Source organism: Rattus norvegicus, chromosome 20 (genome assembly GCF_036323735.1).
Source record: "Rattus norvegicus strain BN/NHsdMcwi chromosome 20, GRCr8, whole genome shotgun sequence".
NCBI classification, from domain to species: domain Eukaryota; kingdom Metazoa; phylum Chordata; class Mammalia; order Rodentia; family Muridae; genus Rattus; species Rattus norvegicus.
The window spans coordinates 14,307,189-14,327,605 of record NC_086038.1 but is presented as its reverse complement, the minus strand read 5'-3'; the positions used below and the strand labels follow the sequence as shown (position 1 = coordinate 14,327,605).

At 40.4% G+C, this 20,417-nt stretch overlaps 1 protein-coding gene across 6 annotated transcripts in view; it reads left to right on the top strand.

Annotated features, from left to right (window-relative positions):
- Pcdh15 (protocadherin related 15) overlaps positions 1 to 20,417 on the top strand; it is a 1,498,824-nt gene that overhangs the window by 1,167,601 nt on the left and 310,806 nt on the right. For 5 of the 6 annotated variants that reach the window (XM_063279549.1, XM_063279551.1, XM_063279550.1 and 2 more), the window contains 2 exons: positions 5,711 to 5,845; positions 7,418 to 7,567. In XM_063279549.1, coding sequence (XP_063135619.1) covers positions 5,711 to 5,845; positions 7,418 to 7,567 — 285 coding nt within the window. Of the gene's footprint in view, positions 1 to 1,645; positions 1,667 to 5,710; positions 5,846 to 7,417; positions 7,568 to 20,417 lie in introns of all 6 variants that reach the window. The other variant, NM_001271377.2, reaches the window with a different exon arrangement.

Genomic DNA, 20,417 nt, shown 5'->3' with positions numbered 1-20,417 from the left:
CCCCGGGTCTACTGCCTGACTGTTCCTCATCCCATACTTTCAACCCTGTCTCCAAGAAGATGTCCCCATACCTCCACCCTCTTCCTACCAGACCTCCCCACTTCCTGGGGCCCCAAGTTTCTCAAGGGTTAGGTGCATCTTCTCTCACTGAGACCAGACCAGGCATCCTCTGCTGTATATGTGTCAGGGGCCTCATATCAGCTGGTATTTGCTTCCTGGTTGGTGGCTCAGTATCTGAGAGATCTCAGGGGTACAGATTAGTTGAGACTGCTGGTCTTCCTATAGGTTCTCCCTCCTCCTCAGCCTCTTCCAGCTTTCCCCTAATTCAACCACAGGGGTCACTCAGCTTCTGTCCATTGGTTGGGTGTAAGCATCTGCATCTATCTCTGTCAGTTGCTTGTTGGGCCTCTTGGAGGGCAGCCATGTTAGGCTCCTGTCTGTAAGCACATCATAGCATGAGAAATAGTGTCAGGCCTTGGGGCCTCCCCTTGAGATAGATCTCAATTTGGGCCTGTCCCTGGATTGACTTTCCCTAAGGCTCTTCTCCGTTTTTGTTCCTGTAGTCCAAGCATCTTTTTAAACAAGAAATTAGTTTTGCTAGCAGTTTCTAAATATCTATTATATATATATATGTATATATATATATGTGTGTGTGTGTATGTATTTTTTCGTGTGTGTGTGTGTGTGTGTGTGTGTGTGTTATTTCAAATTACCATCGAAGTCGTTACTAGTCAGTAAGCTATTGCTCTGAGAGTGGCTAGAATTATTAAAAATAGCCAGCTCAGAGCCAGGGTCTAATCAGACCTATAGACATGAGTGACCTCAAGCAGATGCTACCAATATAAAGAGAGATTGGCCTCAAGCAAGAGAAGCCAGAGCTCAGTGCAGGAGTAGATTCCTTTGGGCTGCTTCAGACACAGTTAATGGTAAGGGCAAGCCAATGGTCTAGCCAACTGGATCTACTCCTACAGATGGTAAATTTGCATTCTTCTTCCTACCAAGAAAAAGTGAGGCAAGATGTTAGGAAATAAGATACAAGCATGCTGAGTTAAACTATCATTCCCAGTGTGGACCTAGGGTTTAAATGTATCCTGAGCATCTTTGTAAAACTGAAAAATTGCTAAGTAGTATGTCCTTGTACCAGTCTATATCTCTTACAGATCAGTGTCTACACATACATGAAATGCTTGCTTATATAATATATTCTTGCCAGTATAGTTTTAAAAATGGTTCTTTCTGTAAGAACATCATGAGATGCACAAGGTTTGCAGCAAACACATGGAGACCACCATCCTTCAAGGGACAGAGCCAGGAGAAGCTGAGTGTCGAATTTCTCTATTGCAAGATATTATTCATTGGCTTGTTTAAGGATAGTAAATCGCCAACAATTCAATATATGAGTGCTGATGTTTTATGATATTTAATCAATACATTTTAAGGTATCTTGTACCCATAAGTAGATACTTATAAAATATAATTCTATCGCAGATATATCAAAGTTCTGAGAGAAGATGATTGGATATCTTACAGACGATATTGTTAGTTTAAGTGTACTTTATGCTTCTTTTTTACTATTGTGCATTTACATGTTGGGCATGCTGACCTTATGTTAACTGTGCTAATTTCATGTTTAATTTGCATACAGGTGCCACCTGGTGGAGTTCCTGTAGGTACCAGGTTGTTGGTTTTGTGGTTGCCGGTTGCCGTGGACCATTTCTAGTTCTTTCTCTTTCCCAATAAACCTTTATTATCATTTACTAACACAAGCGATAATCTAGTCAGCAAATGCTCTGTCAAATATCACTTAAATATTACTGATTTCTTCGTCTCAGATTTTGGAAATTCGCCATGGCATTTCTTTGCTAAAAGTTTCTAAATTTGAGATACAATAGTATCGATCTAGGTGCTTTCGGACTCTACTGCTCACTTATTAAAACTGACAAGTTAGATTTGATTTTTATCATTTTCTGCCATTCTTTGTGATGTGCATATATGCACATGAATATGCATACATGTGCACATGCACATATATACATACGTTTTATGTGCACATATGCAAACATGCATATCATCTTGCATGCCTATGATGACCTTTTGATTCCTTTAGATGTCTGTTTTCTAATCTTATGAACTACCATGTGAACAAAGGTCTATACAATGAGGGTTTATTTAATATTTTACTTTACGTTCAAATACTTATTTACCACTTTTATATATACTTTTGCTTTTGTATTGATTGCTTTTCCTGTTTTTGTGAGTGAATTGGAGTTTATTTTACCCTACACCAGTTTACAAAGCAGTGCACTAATAAATTGTGTTTTGGTGTGTACTCCAAAGGTGTTTGGGGGTAAAATAAATTGCATATCATTTGATAGAAGAAAATATTACTCATTAATAAATTCTCTATATTTAACAAACTGAAGTTCATTTTAGAGTCATGACTGCTATATGAACTCTTCCAGCCTTGTGGGAAAAGAAGGTCTAGGTATCATATGTCTGTGCATTAAATCTCCTGGCTCTGTGGAAAATATGCCCTCACATCTTACTTTGTGAAGCAGGAGTCTAGACTCTTAATGTGGTTCAAGGAATTACACTCACATAAATATTCCCTGAACTTGACTCTTTAACTATAGGAAAATGTAATTAAACTTATGAACTCAAAACTTTGACATCATAATGCAGATTATCAAAGGAAGATCTGAAATTTATGAGAAAGGGGGTATTTGACCTAAAGTAAAGATTATTTCTTGGCATATTTAAAGTATTGCTGGTCAAGAAAGATGAAGCGTGTAGCTATAAAATTCTTACAGCACTAATGTTATTTTGTCAACATCCATACACTGAAATCTGTTACTGAAATCATATGACATTTTTATTCAAGACATTAAAAACATAACTTATTTTATAATTCAGCATTCACCTTAAAATCAACCTAAACTGTTAATGCATAAGTGACAATTGGCTTAGTATTTCCAAATCTGTCCAAAACGTTTGTTTCTAAAGCAATAGTATTTACACACCTTTTATAGGGCTTTAAAAGATTCCTACTGTCAATAAACATAAATGTCAAGGAAACTCTATTTCATTAAGAGAGTAACTGAGGGACAGGCAGTGTGAGTTGAAGTGTACCCTGTGACATTATAGGCCCATGTAAGGCGGTAATAGGCAGTGCTAGGAGATACGGTGTTCATCTATGGTCAGTTTCTAGTAGAAGACTTAAGACACTAATACACGGAGATGATCAGAATCTCATGTTGCTGCATACAGAGAGGTGTGCACTACTTCAAATGAGTAGCATCTGACAAGGAAAAATCATTGCATCCTCATACAATTAGCCAAAGAAAATGGTACCTTTTAGAACAAATTATATTTTACTAAAGTCACATAAACACGCCAAGGGTGACAAGTTAATATTCCTGGAATTACCATATTACCACTGTGCTGGCATGTGACTGTATTAATGGTGGGACCTCTCAAACCTATAGTTAATGGAAGAGAGTGACCTGAAGGAAAGTGTAGGTAAAAAGAGAGAAGAGACTGATGGGAGATAGGAACCGAAAGGAAGAAGTCCATAGCTGTTACACAAACATCATGTCAAAGCCCACATACCCACACCATAGGAGCTTGCAGTCATGAGTAAAACGTGTCGGGAGGCAATTTTGGTAACACACCTAGAGGACAGGAAATAATGTTCATTTTAAAGTATTGTAATTCCATAAAATTCAAAAATAAACTGAAAACTTGCAGACGTTCACTCACTTGTGAAACTAAGCTCACTGTTTTTGATCACCTTTAAATTCATCACTGGATTTCACAAAAATTGATAGTGCTGTTTGAGAAACGAATTCTCAAGAATGTGGATCAATCTTTCATAAATTGTTTCATTTTTTGAAATTAATATAGTTCTTCAATCGATGGAACCTACATTCTAGGCATGCCAATAACATGGCTCAAAGTACTAAAATGTAGTCAGACAGAAGACCCCTTTGGAGATATCAGAGTACCGGGTCATGGCTTGTATGGTTTAATAGATTTGATTATTTAAAAATCAATTGACAAAGAAATTCAATCTCCATAGTATTCCCTCTTTATTATTCTGAAATGAAAATATAAAGCCAATCTGAGGGGGTTGGAGAGGTGGCTCAGTGGTTAGAGCACTGACTGCTCTTCCAGAGGTCCTGAGTTCAATTCCCAGCAACCACATGATGGTTCACAACCATCTGTAATGGGATCTGATGCCCTCTTCTGGTGTGTCTGAAGACAGCTACACACTGCACTTATACATAAAATAAATAAGTCTTTAAAGAGGAAGGAAGGAAGGAAGGAAGGAAGGAAGGAAGGAAGGAAGGAAGGAAGGAAGGAAGGAAGGAAAGAAAGAAAAGAAAGGCAACTTGAGCTCCAAAACATGGGCATAGAAGTGAACACAGACAAACCTGAATACACACAGGGGTGTAGTATCAAATTGAACAGCATTCATTTCAAAGATACTAGAAATACAGAAAAATCACTACAGGATAGAAATACAGAAAATCTTCTACTGAAGAAAGCGCATTGCTAGCCAAAGTATGCCCACGTTCAGATAACAGTTATTTTCTCTTTCTACCTAGAAAACTTAAAATGCAAGGTCTTACTTTTACCCAAGTTAATACACTTGACAATCCCCTGCCCCACACTCTGTGATCAATATTTAATAAAGGACATAGAAAAGTGTTCTCAAGACACATTTCACAGCATACTCTGACAATATTTTAAAGGGAGTGACATTCTGTAAACATACTTCCTCCCCTGTATCGCCCATTTTTCTAAGTGGGCAGAGCAATGGACTCCCCAGGTTCCCTTTGATTCTCTGTAGCTGTCTCCAGTTCACGGTGCAAAGCAGCAACCCAAGTTCCTCATCTCATGTCAGTGCCTTCTCCAAACAGTGGTGAATAATGTCTTACCATTGAGGGGGTATGAGCAAAACTGTGATGGTTTTTCAATGCTATGTTAATTATCTTAGTTCTGAATTTTTATTTTAAAAAAACATTGTCCCCTAAAGTGTTATTTTCCCTGGGCTCTTTGACAGGAACGAGTGTTAAGTATATATATATATTCATATATATATATATATGAATATATATATGTATGTATGAATATATATATATTCATTCTAGCAAATCATCCGAAATGTTTTAATTAGAATGCTGTATTTTTCTTTGAAGAACTTTACAGTATTAAAATGAGACCAGAAAAGGCAGGCTTAATATTTATGGGTAATGAATAATTCATCACCAATTTTATTCCTGTTTTACAATAAAAGTGAGAGAAATACAGTACGGTGCATATGTTCAGTTTATTACTACAAATGAAGTGACTGTAAGGTTTTACAGCCGAGATTCTAGGCTCCAATTTCCTCTCTTCTTCTTAGTTCTTTTATCTTGGATCCAATAAAGCAGAGGGAATTTGATAGTAAATGACCGGAAGGAGTACATTCAATTAGCTTGTTTCCTAGTCTTTCTTCCTGATCTCTCCATTTACAGCCTAATTGTGCTAGCGTGCATGGCTTTGGTTGCTTGTCTTTTAATGCAACTTGAATATCTCTTTCTTTAAGGATGCTTCGTATATAGTGACACGAGCATTTATAACACATTTCAGAACTTAAGTTTCAGGCAAGCAACTAAAAACCCATGGTGTGCTAATCATTTTTAAATGATGTATTTTTCTTTCAAAGACAAAGGACCCGGAGCTCCACCTTTTCCTGAATGATTACACCTCGGTCTTCACCGTGACACCCACCGGTATCACCCGCTACCTCACCCTGCTTCAACCTGTGGACAGGGAGGAACAGCAAACCTATACCTTTCTGGTAAAATATTTAATATACGTGTATATTGCTGACATACAACACAGCTGAATCTCACATTAAAGTTGACAAGGTCAATCATGGGAGAGTTAAAACGTACCATGTCAGGAAGAAGAGAATAGATCAATATATTCATTATTCTTTTTCACTGTTTATAAATTTTATATTAATTTATATTTATAAATGATACTAATATTTACCTACTGGAGAAAAGTATTTTCTCCAATCTTTACCCTTATAGGAGTGAATGATAGAAAGTGAAGCCCGTGGAATAAAGAATTGTTTTTAACTTTCGAGGTATGGATGAATTTTCAATCTTGATGCTGTCTGAGGGAGGTGGTTCTCAACTAGCAATGATCCTCCCCCAAGAGAGGGTGGTGGTGTGCACAGAGTACCGCTAACATACACTGGTGGAAACCATGAGTGTTGTTGGGTAACCCACAGTGCACACAGGAGTCCCAGAGAGCGTCTGTACCGGCGTGTTGGTAATATTGAGACAAAGACCTTGGCGTTGACTTATTGAAGGAGGAACAAATATCACAAGAGTTGTGGTTTGTGGCTATATATCATGGGAAAATATGAATATGAATGTGCCAAATACTTATACATAGTCCTTCGCATCATAGAGATAGAACCAAGTACGGTCATATCTCAATCCCCAAGTGAAGGAAAACAGAAAGTAAATGATACAAGTTACAGGGCTTCCTGGGGAGTTTATTCTCAAAGAGCCCACAGAGCAGGAGAGCATGGCTTCTATAATATGCCTCATGTGACAATTACAATGTAGCTATGTAATAGACTGTAGAAGTCACTCAGGCAAGATGGCGTACAGCGGGCTACAGCACTGAGCCTCTTAAGTGCTTCTTAATTATCAATGGATGTTGATAAATCTTTCATGTCACTATTTTACACCTCAATAGAATAAATCTTACATTGCACATCTAGGGCCTTCAGTTTCTTAACCAATCTAAGAACATCCATTTGGGGAAAGTGTCTTCTATGCGGATTCTATGACCATGAAGAAAAAAATCTTCAGTTATGCACTAGAAATTGGAGAGTAAGTGAGACTGACGGTGTAGCCCAGTGGATGAAGTACTTCGCCAGCATGCCTGAGGTCCTAGGTTCAAACCCCATGTCTGCACAAATCAAATGTGGTGGCGCATGCCTCTAATATCAGCCCTTTCAAGGTGGAGGTAGGAGTTTGAGAAGATCAAATTCAGAGTCGCCATCTATACAGAGTTTGAGGTCTGCTAGAACTAGAAGAGTCCTGTCTCAAACACAGCAACAAGCAAGAACCAGAATGTAGCTAACGTCTAAGTGACAGCAGTGTCACTGGTCCACCATGAGCTTCTAAAACCTTCTTCTATCTCGTTATTTACAAGGTATTGTAACTACATGTGGGGTCCTCAGTAATTGCTTCCTTAGCACATTAAAATATTTCAGATACTCGTAATTCATTACCGACGACGTAGCTTGCTGCGCTTTTAAGTCACATAAAAATGTATTAGCTTCTCAGAGTAGCTCCTTTGCTCTTGTACTCATGCGACATCTCCATGGCGTTCTGCTTCTACACAGATAACAGCGTTCGATGGCGTGCAGGAGAGCGAGCCAGTGGTGGTCAATATCCGAGTGATGGATGCCAATGACAACACGCCCACCTTCCCTGAGATCTCCTACAATGTCTATGTTTACACGGACATGAGTCCCGGGGACAGTGTCATCCAGGTAACACCAGTGGATGGGAGACGCGCTCGTAGCGGGCACCTCCAGGGCATCCCGTTCCGTTCTCCCTAGGAAATAAAAATGGGACTTCAGACACACAGATGCCATGACTTTAGCCACTTCCAAATGTTGGTGTTTCAGATGCAAATAAATATCTTGGGCTGGTAGGATCGCTCAGTGGGTAAGTGCGCTTAGCGCACAGCCACATGCCCCTTGTTTGATGCCCCAAAACCACAGTGGAAGGGCTGAACCACTTCAAGAAATGCTCCTGCAGGCACACATGCGCACATGCACTCACACTAACAGTGGACATATACTATATATAGGGAGTTTGAAGTAGCTAGTGCATAGAAACAACTGTTTGACCTGTGGACACTTGGTATGTTTCTATTTAAGTTTAGAATACTAAAAACGACTAATTAGTGTTTCAGCACATGCTTTAAATATTCGACTTACCTCTCCCTACTGTGGAAATGGGATAAGTGTCCTTCGTTGACATACACCAAAGACTACATTAATAAACTGGTAGATTTACCTATTAGATATTACATACCTCAATAAAATCATTACATCAGAGAAATTTTAGGCTAGACAGTAAATGGTTCCTTTTGAAACCTTGCAAATCTGACCAAATTTTGTTCTTGATTTGTTTTACTTTTTGCATTTTCTATGTCCACATTGAAATAATCACAAGCCACTGCAAACTTCTTTAGTATTCTGACTATTTAAGATTGAAATGATAAGGAGTTACTAATACCAATATATCAGAATTTTTTTTTTTTTAAGAATCTGAAGTACGGTGGATTCTAGTATTTTCCAAGGCATCTGTTCAACATTATTTCCGGGGAGCTCGTTTCACTTCAGAGTCTCTGGATGTGCATCTCAAGGGGTGAAACACTGGTAATTAGCATTACACAGTCAGTTCATCGAGTTCTGACCTGCAGCCATGAAGAGACCACTGACCTAGACCTTCTCCAACCCTGAGGGTTAGACCTGATCAGATTAAGTCGCTTTGTGGCCCGGGAGCTCATGGTCCTGTGTACTCATTACAGCATCTGGCCACAGGCTACTGTACCTTATTCGTGTATACCGAATAATGGCAAAATAAGTAGGTGTTAAATGTTGGCATGTAGTTTGACATGAAATACACAGGTCAGCATGTTTGGAAAGCTAGCCAAATGTCTCCTCCATGGTGCTGTCCTTGGCCTACATCTCACTCCATCTCTGGCCTCCACCCACCCCAGTTTCCCGTTTTCATTTCCTTGAGTTATCTCTTCCTCCTGATCTCTTCCTTTCAATGCATGGCTTCCGAGTTTTGTTATCTTCTCTACGCCCTTTGGTGTTTTCCTTCTAAGCCAGCAGCCTTTAGTTCAGAGGTCAGTAGTTTGCATCCTAAGAATCAAGTCTCTCCCATGCGTGCGTCTCAGAAGCAGAGCACTCTGTTGCCAACAGTGTAATACGATGAGATAATATTTCTGAGAGGATATCAGATGTCTCACACATGCACACAGGCACATACATACGTACATTCACATGAATTTCAAGGAAAAGTGCATGCATGTGTTCACTCATGACACGTTCACTCATACACCTATGCATAAACACATATACCTGTGCATGAATATTTGTATACTGATGCATGTACACATATATCTACACACCTGTGAATGTTCACACTCAAACACCTGTGTGTGTGCGCATATGTGCACGCACACACAAACACACACACACATATCCAAGATTACATAAACACACACATCTGTGTATGTTCACTCACACATATACACACCTGTGCATGTATGCACATATATGCATACATACCAGCAAATGTTCATGTACACACCTGTACACATTTGTACATGCATACATGTACATGCCTGTCCTTATATGTACATATACATACAACTGTGCATGTACACACATCTGTGCAAGATCACACACACATGCATACACATGTACACACACCACACATATAATGGCCATGTATACACGCATACACGCCTAGATCCACACTTTCTGTATATCTTACCTTCTATTTAGTGGTCAGACCCCTTATAAACACCTGACACTTCTTCATCTTCCTCTTTCCTTCCTGCAGATCCAAACCTTCAGAGTTCATTACCTCTTTCTCTGTATTCGAAGCATGTGCCAGGAAGACTTCTTGTGCAAGGAATGCATGGTCTGATGAATGCACTACTTAACTTACACTACTCAGAATGAATGGGAAGCCACACATTCCTCCTTCTCTGCAATCTGGCAGGGGTGGGGGGCAGGGGTTTTTTGATTCTTATGAAAAAAGAAATAATGCAATAGGGTGTGAGAATCTTTCTGCAGGTCCTCCCCTCTGAGAGATCATAACAGAAAGGCTTCCTGTTCTTCAGATACTTCTGTGGCACTTCTACTGAAGGATTAGTTCTGGCTCATTTATTTTGAGAGGAGACTGTAATTAGTCCATTTGCATATCCATAGTACCTGCATGTGATAGTTGATTAACAGCGTAGGTGTTGAATATATGTATTTGAGACAAAAGACTGATGGAAACCTGCGTCTGTGAATGGAGATGCAAGATGAGGATGTGGAAGTGCCCTTTATGTCTATTCAATCCACGGACCGACCGGGTAGCACATCTTCCTTTAAAGAGGCATCTTTCAAAGGTAGCAGATAAGGGAATGACAATTATTTTCATGTTTTTATTTAATTAGACCTGATTCTCATCTCTATAATGATGTAATTAGAAATAAAAGTAAGTTTATATAGAAAACCAGCCAGCAGGGACAAGGAGAGTTTAACTAAGAAAACGATGGTAATTATATGGCGAAACGTAGCTCAAAAATGTTTGCCCTCAGGGATCAAAAGCTTATTTCCGGCATTTGAGGTCTACAAAAGTTAATTTCCCTTATGTATCTGTTTCTAAAACAGATCTTGCTTTGCATTTAAAGATTTATATTGTGTGTATTTCCCTGAACCATGGAGATTAGCAAGACAGACTTGTTTGTGTCTGCATGCCTTCAAGTTTGTTTTTTTTTTTAATTATTTAAAAGACAGGAATTTAAGGTTCCTAATTGTCATTTCTAATGTTGCTCCTGGTATGCACTGAAAGGACTGTGTAAATCATACAGCCAGAGACTAGAGATAAAAATTAAATTGACTTCCTAGGGAGAGAAAAAGTTGAAAACAAAGCAAAGAGATTCAGAACGACAGTCTACGAATGCCATGTGGGGTTCTTTCGGACTCGTTTCCGTACCCCTCTTGTCATTGACACCCCTGACCTGCGAAAGATCAGCCAGACGGCTTGCTGCTTAATAACCTGATAACAAGTGAGTGACAGTCTTACAAATAAAAGGTGACAGGGAGCACCTTCCCAAAAATGTGTCTTTGTAACAAGTTCTGTTACATTGTCAAGTGTTCATATATTTCAGCCTGCTGTGGGAACCCAAGTCCACCATTAAGTACATTTGGTGTCTTTTTATTAGGCGGTAGCTATGCTCCCATACAGGAAGAAGATAGGTTGTACATGAAGAGGGAAATCAGAACCATCTCAACGCTTTCAGTTAGAAACTACCCCTATGGGTATATGTGTTTGCCTTCTTGATTCCTGTAAACAGAACGGAATGAAACTCGGATAAATGAACAGAGAGGCAAACTTTGGGGGATATTACCTCAAAGTAGCTCTTTAGCCTTCTGTATCTAGACTGGAATATAAACATTAAACCCAGATACAGTTCTTTTGGTCTTTAGTCTAGGCTGGCCATTAACCCACCGAATAGCAGACTGTGCCATTGAATTCGGGACCCTCCTGGCTCCATATAGCAAATGCTGGGATTTAGGCAGGCAGGGACCACCATGTTGATTTTATGCTGTTCTGGAAGGCAAACAGTTTTGGGCATGCTAGGCAAACACCCTGTGAGCTAATCTATATCTATAGTTCTTCGTTCTATTACCTGACCCCATCCATTTACCTCGTTGACAAAATTATCTGGAGGTATCCATCAGTCCACATGTCTACACAGCTGTAGTGATCTGTCTGCTCTCTGTCTGATCTGTATGACCCAAACTTCACTCATGCCGCACCGCTCTAATATCATAGAACTGCATATTTCATCAGGCTACCATCAAATGGCAAACTGGAAATCATGTCTTTTAGTCTTCCATCACTGCGACACCCGTTACGGATCAGGTAGACAGATCTTCCTGGCTGATTAGAACTTTGTGACTCTGTCAGGACACTTAGCACTCAGACAGGCAGGTGCAAATAGGTGCTTTTGAGAGATCATTGTTATGAGCACTTGTGTCATAACTGTGTGACACATCCGGACACCGGTTCTCTTTGGAGAGAGGGTCAAAATGGTAGAAGCGTGAAACATTTGCTTTCTTTTTACAATGTCAAAAAAAAAAAATGATGCCATGTTCTGTCAATGCTGTTAATGTGAAAAGGCTTTCCTATGCTTTTGCATGCTTGGTTCTTGTGTGACAACATTTTTGTGAGAGGTTTACACTTTCCCAGGGTACCTGCTTTTGGAACAAAAGTCATTCTGTTTATAGCTTTTGAATCTTCATGTGCCAGAGTGCAGGACCTGGTACAAGTTCAGACTGCAGTATGCATGTTGGTTATTCTGTCCATTGGTCGGGGAGGAACTATCCTGGATAGAAAAGAAGTTTAGATTTGGCTTTGCAAATCTGAGGTTTCCTCAAAAAATAGGAAGAGATCCCGGCATAAGCAAGCTATTGATGTTTATGAGGGAGACTGGATGAAAGCCCCCTTTGACAACTTCTTAACATAACAAACCTAGAAGGTGAGTGTAAGAGAATTAAATAGCATCGGAGTACTTAGGGGGTCCCTGTCTCCCATCTCAGACTCTGACTTTGGGAGTCAGTGAAACTCTAATACATAATTTTGAAATTTCCAGTGAAAATGAAGCACACACTTAAAAAACACCCCCATAGCATGTCTTCTCATGATATCATTCCTTGCTTTTTTTTTCTTTGACAGTTCCTAAGAAATGAATGACACATGTGACTGATGCTTAACCATCTAACTCACAATAGATCTAATACATAATAGGTCATATTTATCTCAGGATAACTGAGAGTTATACATTGTTAAACCCATATTCTAATGAGGGACCCATCATCTTTGATTGTTTGATCATAGCCCGTTGTACTTTTAAGCTTCAAAGACTCAGTGTATCTGATCAACAGAAACGAGGCTGGGCCTAGAGACTCCACCTTTGAGAATCCTAGTTGTGTCAGAGCCAGGGCCAAGTTTACATAACTTCGAGAAATGACCCGACACTGGAAACCTCATATTTTATAGCAATAGGACCTCCAGGGTTCACTCTTTGTTACCTAAGGTATTACTTACCCCTTTTATCACCGAAAAATTAAGTCTGAGATGTCTGGAGCATAAGAGTAGCCAGCAAAACAGGAGCTACTCCCATAATGCACTTCGGCCGGAAGACAGCTGGAATTTCCTGCAGCAGACACTCTATCAACCTCAGGCAGCTTTTGCTTGGTATTCTAATATTCCTTTCTCACTGAAAAGACCTATCCGTTGTAGTTTTTAAAAGGTGTTGGCAGAACCCCTCAGTATGTTTGTTTCCTAAGCCCAGCACCCATTCTTCTGGTGAATGTCTCTGTTGACAATTATCTATTTCAGTTATCTCCCCATTCAGGTTTCTGTCCCGGAGATGCGCATCTACTCAAGTCTGACTTTGTTAGCTCCCTGAGGAGAAAGGAATCCTTTTTTACAGTGAGGAGCAGAGGAAGATAGGTGTTAGACACTTAGCACAACAACTCTTCAGTCAGTTAAAGTATTCTTGAGGTGATTCTGGTTTTGTCTGGTTGGTTGGGCTAGGGACACACCATCTTGCACGTATTACATTTTATTATGCAGAGAGGCAGAGAATCCGTTGGACTAGCTATCTGTGACTGAGGAAGCAGCTTGGCGTGGTTGTGGATGTCTAAGCCACACCAGAGGGGTCTGCACCCGTGAGCACACCCCAGCACAAAACTCCTCATCGGAAAGGTGGAGATGGCCGTTTCTCCCTCCAGGAAGCATCAGCCTTCTGCCACCAAATATGTGCAAACTGTGAACTTGCTTCTCGCTGTTTCTCGCTGCTTCCCGCCGCTCGTTCATGAGGAAGAGCTCACTCTCATTTTATCACAAACCGCATACTGAGTTACATTAACTGATATCCCTATATTTATTGAAAGAATATGCATTGTTAGAAGATCTTATATCTAACTTTTAGGGCACTCTTGCAGGGTAGTTAGTTAAAGGGAAGTGTTGGTTTTTATCCCCCTCCCCCAACTGTGAATATGCTTTTCGTCTGGCCTTTATTGTTTATAAAAAGTAGTCAGTCACACAACATATTTTTTTTCTTTTTTGTAAATTAGAATGTCATCCTTCTTGCTTTCAAAACATTCTCTTCATTTCCCCACAATATACAAATTATGGATCCATCTGTGCTTTTTTTATACTTTTGGAAATACTTAAACATTTGAATATTCATTATTTTTTGTTTGGTTTGGTGGGTTGGTTTGTTCTTGTTGTTGTTGTTTCTTTGGGGTGTTTTTGTTTGTTTGTTTGTTTCTGAGCTTCATTCATTTAAACTCCTCTGATACTCTGTTATGTGGAGCCCTGGGCTCTCCCTCTGGCCTGGTGAACCAAGATTTAGCAATAATCCTAGATCAGAGAGACACTCCATCCTGGAAATCTGGAGTTTTTCCATCTCTGCCCCACCACCATCGCCAACCCAACCCGGACACCTGGTCAAGAAGCCCCAACCTTTATGCCTCCTGTTAATAAATATGCAGGTTTCCCCCCTTTCACTCTGCTCTTCAACCCTAAATTCCTTCTAGATGTCCCTGGGGCTGAACTGAGCTGGGCTGAGCTGGGCTGAGCTGAGCTGACCTGAGCTGGGCTGGTCTGATCTGGTCTAGGCTGGTCTGGGCTGGTCTGGGCTGGGCTATGCTGGGCTGGGGTGGGCTAGGCTGAGCTGAGCTGGTCTGCTCCTGCCAATTATGAAGGTCTCCACTACAGTCCCAAAACTTCTGAGTAGATTTCTGTGCCATTCTAACACTAACATATGGCACAGATTCATTTTCCTCAAAAATTTCTGACTTACTATTTCTTCATTTTTATATGTTTAAATCGAATGTTTTAGTCACGCTAGAATTTTAATTTTGACCCTTCGGGATATATATATATATATATATATATATATATATATATATATATATATATATATATATATATATATATGTATATGTATAAATTTATTCCCATCTGCTTGACCTGGCTTCTCTTTAGCGTCTGTAACTCTTGACCTCTACACAGTTTAGCTATCAGCTCTTACTTATAGACTTTGACTTTTTTTTCTCACATGAAGTTTCTGGTTCTGCTTCTCTTCCAGTCAAGTGGGCTTTTCACTCATCCTTTAGAAAGAGGTTCATCTGAAATGACAAACCACCGCTGCCGGAAGACCTGTCACCAGCAGGCTTCTCTTGCCTGTAAGATTCATTTGAGGTGGGAGCTAACCATCAGGGCAGATGGAAAGGAAGGAATAGAATTTTGAAAATGGAATGTACTCAGGAGGGAAAAGATACAGAATATTTGCTTCAGTGAGGAAAAGAAACTTTTCACTGACGCAGTCAGAATGGATATTCTCATGTGTTGGGTACACCGCAAATAGAATTAGGAGGGGAAATTCTGTTTTGAGATAACACAATCCAGTATATTAATTTTATGACTGGGATCTCTACATTAGGCAGTAATATATACCTAACAAAATTACACAGGACTAGAGTGTTGGCATACAATAACTTGCTCTGTTTAATTATAACAAACAAAGAACACACTGTCTGAGAAAATTACATCACAAATTCTTTCCTATAAAGGCAGTCCTGTGACCTATGATATTATCCCTGAGGAACCGTTTTCTCACAAACAGACCAAACCAGAGAACAATGGGGGGAAACAGAGCAATTCTCTTCTATTAAAATGCAAAACAGACCCTGAGGGCTCAGCCTGACCTGGCTGGAAGCAGCCTGAAGCACAGCCCAATCTCTTTGTCCACCCGTGTCCTTTGTGTTCTTTTGTGTGATTCAAATTTGTCTCCTGTGGAGATTCAAATAAATGACATTCTGAGAGGATCTAAAATTCTAAGGAAAGCAGAAGAAGCCTCCGCAGTGGAGATATACATATATATATATATATATATATATATATATATATATATATATATATACACAACTATAATATAAAATACAAAGGTAGACAGAAAATAAGTGTTCATTTTTTTTTGTTGTTTTTTTTTCTTACTGTTCATGATTTGGTTCAAACTTTTCATCTCCTCATCTACTGTTACCTAAGTCAGGTGTGCCAAGTTTTGGTTCATATTTTGAGTGTACAAGGAGGTTTTGTCCATAATTTTTGTCATCGGAAGTAAGTCCTTATGGGGACTAGACAGATGCCTCAACACCGAAGTGCACTTAATTGTTCTTACAGGAGACACAGATCCAGTCCCTAGCACCTACATGGCAGCTTATGAGGCCAATTCTAGGGTATCTGATGGTCTCTTCCGGCCTTCAAGGCATCATGCATGCATGCATGCAGTACACACACACCCATACACACACACACACACACACACACGGACACAAACACGCAAGCACACACTCACACTCATACTCACGCTCACATTCACATATACATACACTAAATAGAAAATGTAAAAAGAAGTACTAAAACAGTTCCCTTCTATCGTTTGCCTCTTGCAAGCGTACTTTCTAGCAAAAAAGCATGTTAGTATCCCCAGCCTTAAACAGCAAAAACAACCACACATGGGAGGAAACAGGTTGGAGGCTCCTCTGAGGGTTGCGCTTGTCACATGAGGCTTCTGTGTATTGCGGGTGTCAGCTGAGAGTCCTCAGTGCATTGTGCATGCCACATGAATCAACCCCTGCCTCCTTTGAGCTCTGGCAGAGAGTTTTCGAAGACTTACTGCAGTCTAGGGAATGCTTCATCAGCAAACTGGCAGTACCCTCTGTAGTTTCATTGTGCGCTGGAATTTTCAATTCCGTGCCGGCCTCCCTGAAAGTGTGCAGTGCTGCCACGCGTTGCTTCTCGACAAAGATAAGTCTCTAGAAACGCTCCATTCGATGCTTGTCGTCGTGCAAACATAATAACATGCATGGGCATGCAACGTAGGGCAAAGCAAGCATGAGATACACACGTGCGAGCCTGTGCCAGCAAGCACGTGCTGCAGAAGGGGAGCACTCTACGGTAAGGGTGGCAACGTGGAATATGTAGAAGCAATGGATATCAACCTGGCAGTGTGGGTATTCACACCCATGTTGCTCAACTACAATAATGCTCTGCGTGACAAGTACCGCGGCTCCATCATCACTGCTCTCCATAGTTCCATTATAATCTCCCAGAATCACCTTCGCCTACGCAGCGCTTCTGTGTATTGCGCATGTCATTTGCAGTCCACTCACGGAGCGCGATGGTGCTTTACGCTTGTCCTTCCTTCATTTCCTCTTGCCATGCTCTCATCTTTCAGATACTGTCCAGAGAATAATCCATCCCTAAGCGACTTTGTATCAACACTATCATCACCTGTTAGCTGTTTATCGTGTCTCTTCTAAAATTTAGTTATAAAAAAGAATGTCAACATGGATTTATTTGTTTCTTTTTTGCGATATATTTTTTTCTCATCCGACTGTAAAATCCTCAAGCGCAGGACCCTGCATCATTTCGTGAACTTTCAAATTTCAGATTTCCTCTAGCTCCCATGGCGTTGTCTTGTAGCTTTGCGGGATTCATCACTCGTTCTGAAATGAATGCTTCTTCCATAGGATGACTCTCTCTCAATCAAGATTAGAATTTAATTCTTTTTTTTTTTTCTTTTTTTTCGGAGCTGGGGACCGAACCCAGGGCCTTGCGGTTGCTAGGCAAGCGCTCTACCACTGAGCTAAATCCCCAACTCCTAGAATCTAATTCTGATGTCATCACCATCAATGTGGCCTTGTGTGACATACTTTCCTAACCCTCTTCCTATGTAATCATGAAGTATTTTTTCAGAATTTATGGAACTCAAGTTTATATGTTTAAGGATGCGATCCATCTACACTATGTTTTGTAAATTTCTCTTTCATCATAGAACGAGCCATAACTAAGCATGAGTAGACAGATATTGTTCGAAGTACCACCAAAATTCAACCAAATGGCTCTATTATTTTCTGTACACCTGGCTCAAATAGTCAACTTGGATAACAAAGAGAATACCTGCAGACATTGTAAAAAAAAGAAAGCACCATAAAATTCAGATAAGTGTAATTTTAAAATATAAAAATTAGCACATTCGTTTTTCGTCGCACCCTAAGCATTTTATAATTTCTCTGTAATAACAATGCTACTATCTTCATATTAAGGTCTCTGCCCATTATCCTGAGTACACTTAACCATAGATGGTCAGATAACACTGTGATCACATTCACCACACACCAACATATAAGGACACAGTCATTCTCCCCCAAAGACTGGGGCACAAGCCAAGAACATAAGTTTTACAAAGTGTTGAGTCACAATTGGATGTTTCTAAGTTTGTGGCTTCTTGTTCAAGGAATGGAAACAAAAGCCCACATATATTTGAAAAGGTAGAAAGGAAACTATCTAAAATCAAACAATAGAGAGACAAGCATATGGTTCAAGGGAGAAAAATAGCAACATGGTGAAGATGCTCCAGTCCATGACTATTGCTTGAGGTCTCCTCTTCAGGGATTCAGGAAACCCGACACCAGGGGCAGAGTCTGCATGATTCTCTGTCTTGATCACCATATTAAGCTATTTATCTATTGCCCTTGTTCTCATGATGCATGTAATTTTGATTGTATGGAAATCAAATTATGCACAGGGACAAGATACGGTTTGGTGGAGGACACATTTTGTATTTTTTTCTCCTGTACCCCAAACTAGTTCAGGCCAGATTTGCTTTTCTGGTCTCCTGTCAGAGTATAAGGAGAGTACAATCTTTGTTATATATTGGGGCATCTTTTGAGTATATGCCCAAGACAGAGGTATAGCTGGGTCCTCAGGTAGTTCAATGTCCAATTTTCTGAGGAACCTGCAGACTAATTTCCAGAATGGTTGTATCAGTCTGCAATCCCACCAACAATGGAGGAGTGTTCCTCTTTCTCCACATCCTCGCCAGCATTTGCTGTCACCTGAGTTTTTGATCTTAGCCATTCTCAGTGGTGTGAGGTGAAATCTCAGGGTTGTTTTGATTTGCATTTCCCTTATGACTAAAGATGTTGAACATTTCTTTAGGTGTTTCTCAGCCATTTGGCATTCCTCAGCTGTGAATTCTTTGTTGCCCCAACATATAACAAAGACACGTGCTCCACTATGTTCATAGCAGCCTTATTTATAATAGCCAGAAGTTGGAAAGAATCCCGATGCCCTTCAACAGAGGAATGGATACAGAAAATGTGGTACATCTACACAATGGAATATTACTCAGTATCAAAAACAATGACTTTATGAAATTCATAGGCAAATGGATGGAACTGGAAAATATCATCCTGAGTGAGGTAACCCAATCACAGAAAAACACACATGGTATGCACTCATTGATAAGTGGATATTAGCCCAAATGCTCGAATTACCCTAGATGCACAGAACACATGAAACTCAAGAAGGATGACCAAAATGTGAATGCTTCACTCCTTCTTTAAAAGGGGAACAAGAATACCCTTGGGAGGGACTAGGGAGGCAAAGTTTAGAACAGAGGCAGAAGGAACACCCATTCAGAGCCTGCCCCACATGTGGCCCATACATATATAGCCACCAAACTAGATAAGATGGATGAAGCAAAGAAGTGCAGGCTGACAGGAACTGGATGTAGATCTCTCCTGAGAGACACAGCCAGAATACAGCAAATACAGAGGCGAATGCCAGCAGCAAACCACTGAACTGAGAATAGGACCCCCGTTGAAGGAATCAGAGAAAGGACTGGAAGAGCTTGAAGGGGCTTGAGACCCCATATGAACAACAATGCCAACCAACCAGAGCTTCCAGGGACTAAGCCACTACCCAAAGACTATACATGGACTGACCCTGGGCTCCAACCTCATAGGTAGCAATGAATAGCCTAGTAAGAGCACCAGTGGAAGGGGAAGCCCTTGGTCCTACCAAGACTGAACCCCCAGTGAACGTGATTGTTGGGGGGGAGAGTGGTAATGGTGGGAGGATGGGGAGGGGAACACCCATACAGAAGGGGAGGGGGAGGGGTTAGGGGGATGTTGGCCTGGAAACCGGGAAGGGGAATAATAATCGAAATGTAAGTAAGAAACACTCAAGTTAATAAAGAAGGAGAAAAAAAAGGAGAGTACAATCAAGGCAGGGACCTGAAGTTGTTTGGGGCTTTGTTTGGAGATGGGGAATGAATGCATCCTTCCTGATGGTGAGGGAGCAAGAATGTCAAATGCATTATTAGAAGAGAGGGGGGTACCCAGCACCAACCAAGAGGAGTTCCATATTTCTAAATCATTCCTCACGCTAACGTGCCTCATAGCCCCCTATAAAATACTTTTCATATAACAGGTAGGATCATTATTCAGAAAGTGGCATACCCTCAGATTCAATTAGCTTTTTGTTTAAGGTAGAGTTGACTGGTGTTATTAAGAAATTCCAGGATCAAATTCAGCCTTAGGCCTAACTGTATGTATATGAGGCTATCAGTATCAATGATTCTTCTCTTTATTTCCTGGACCTGCTACACCTGGGTGAAACTGTATCTCAGCTCAGGGAAGACAGGGCCAGCAGAAGTGTCCATGACTCCAAGGCTCA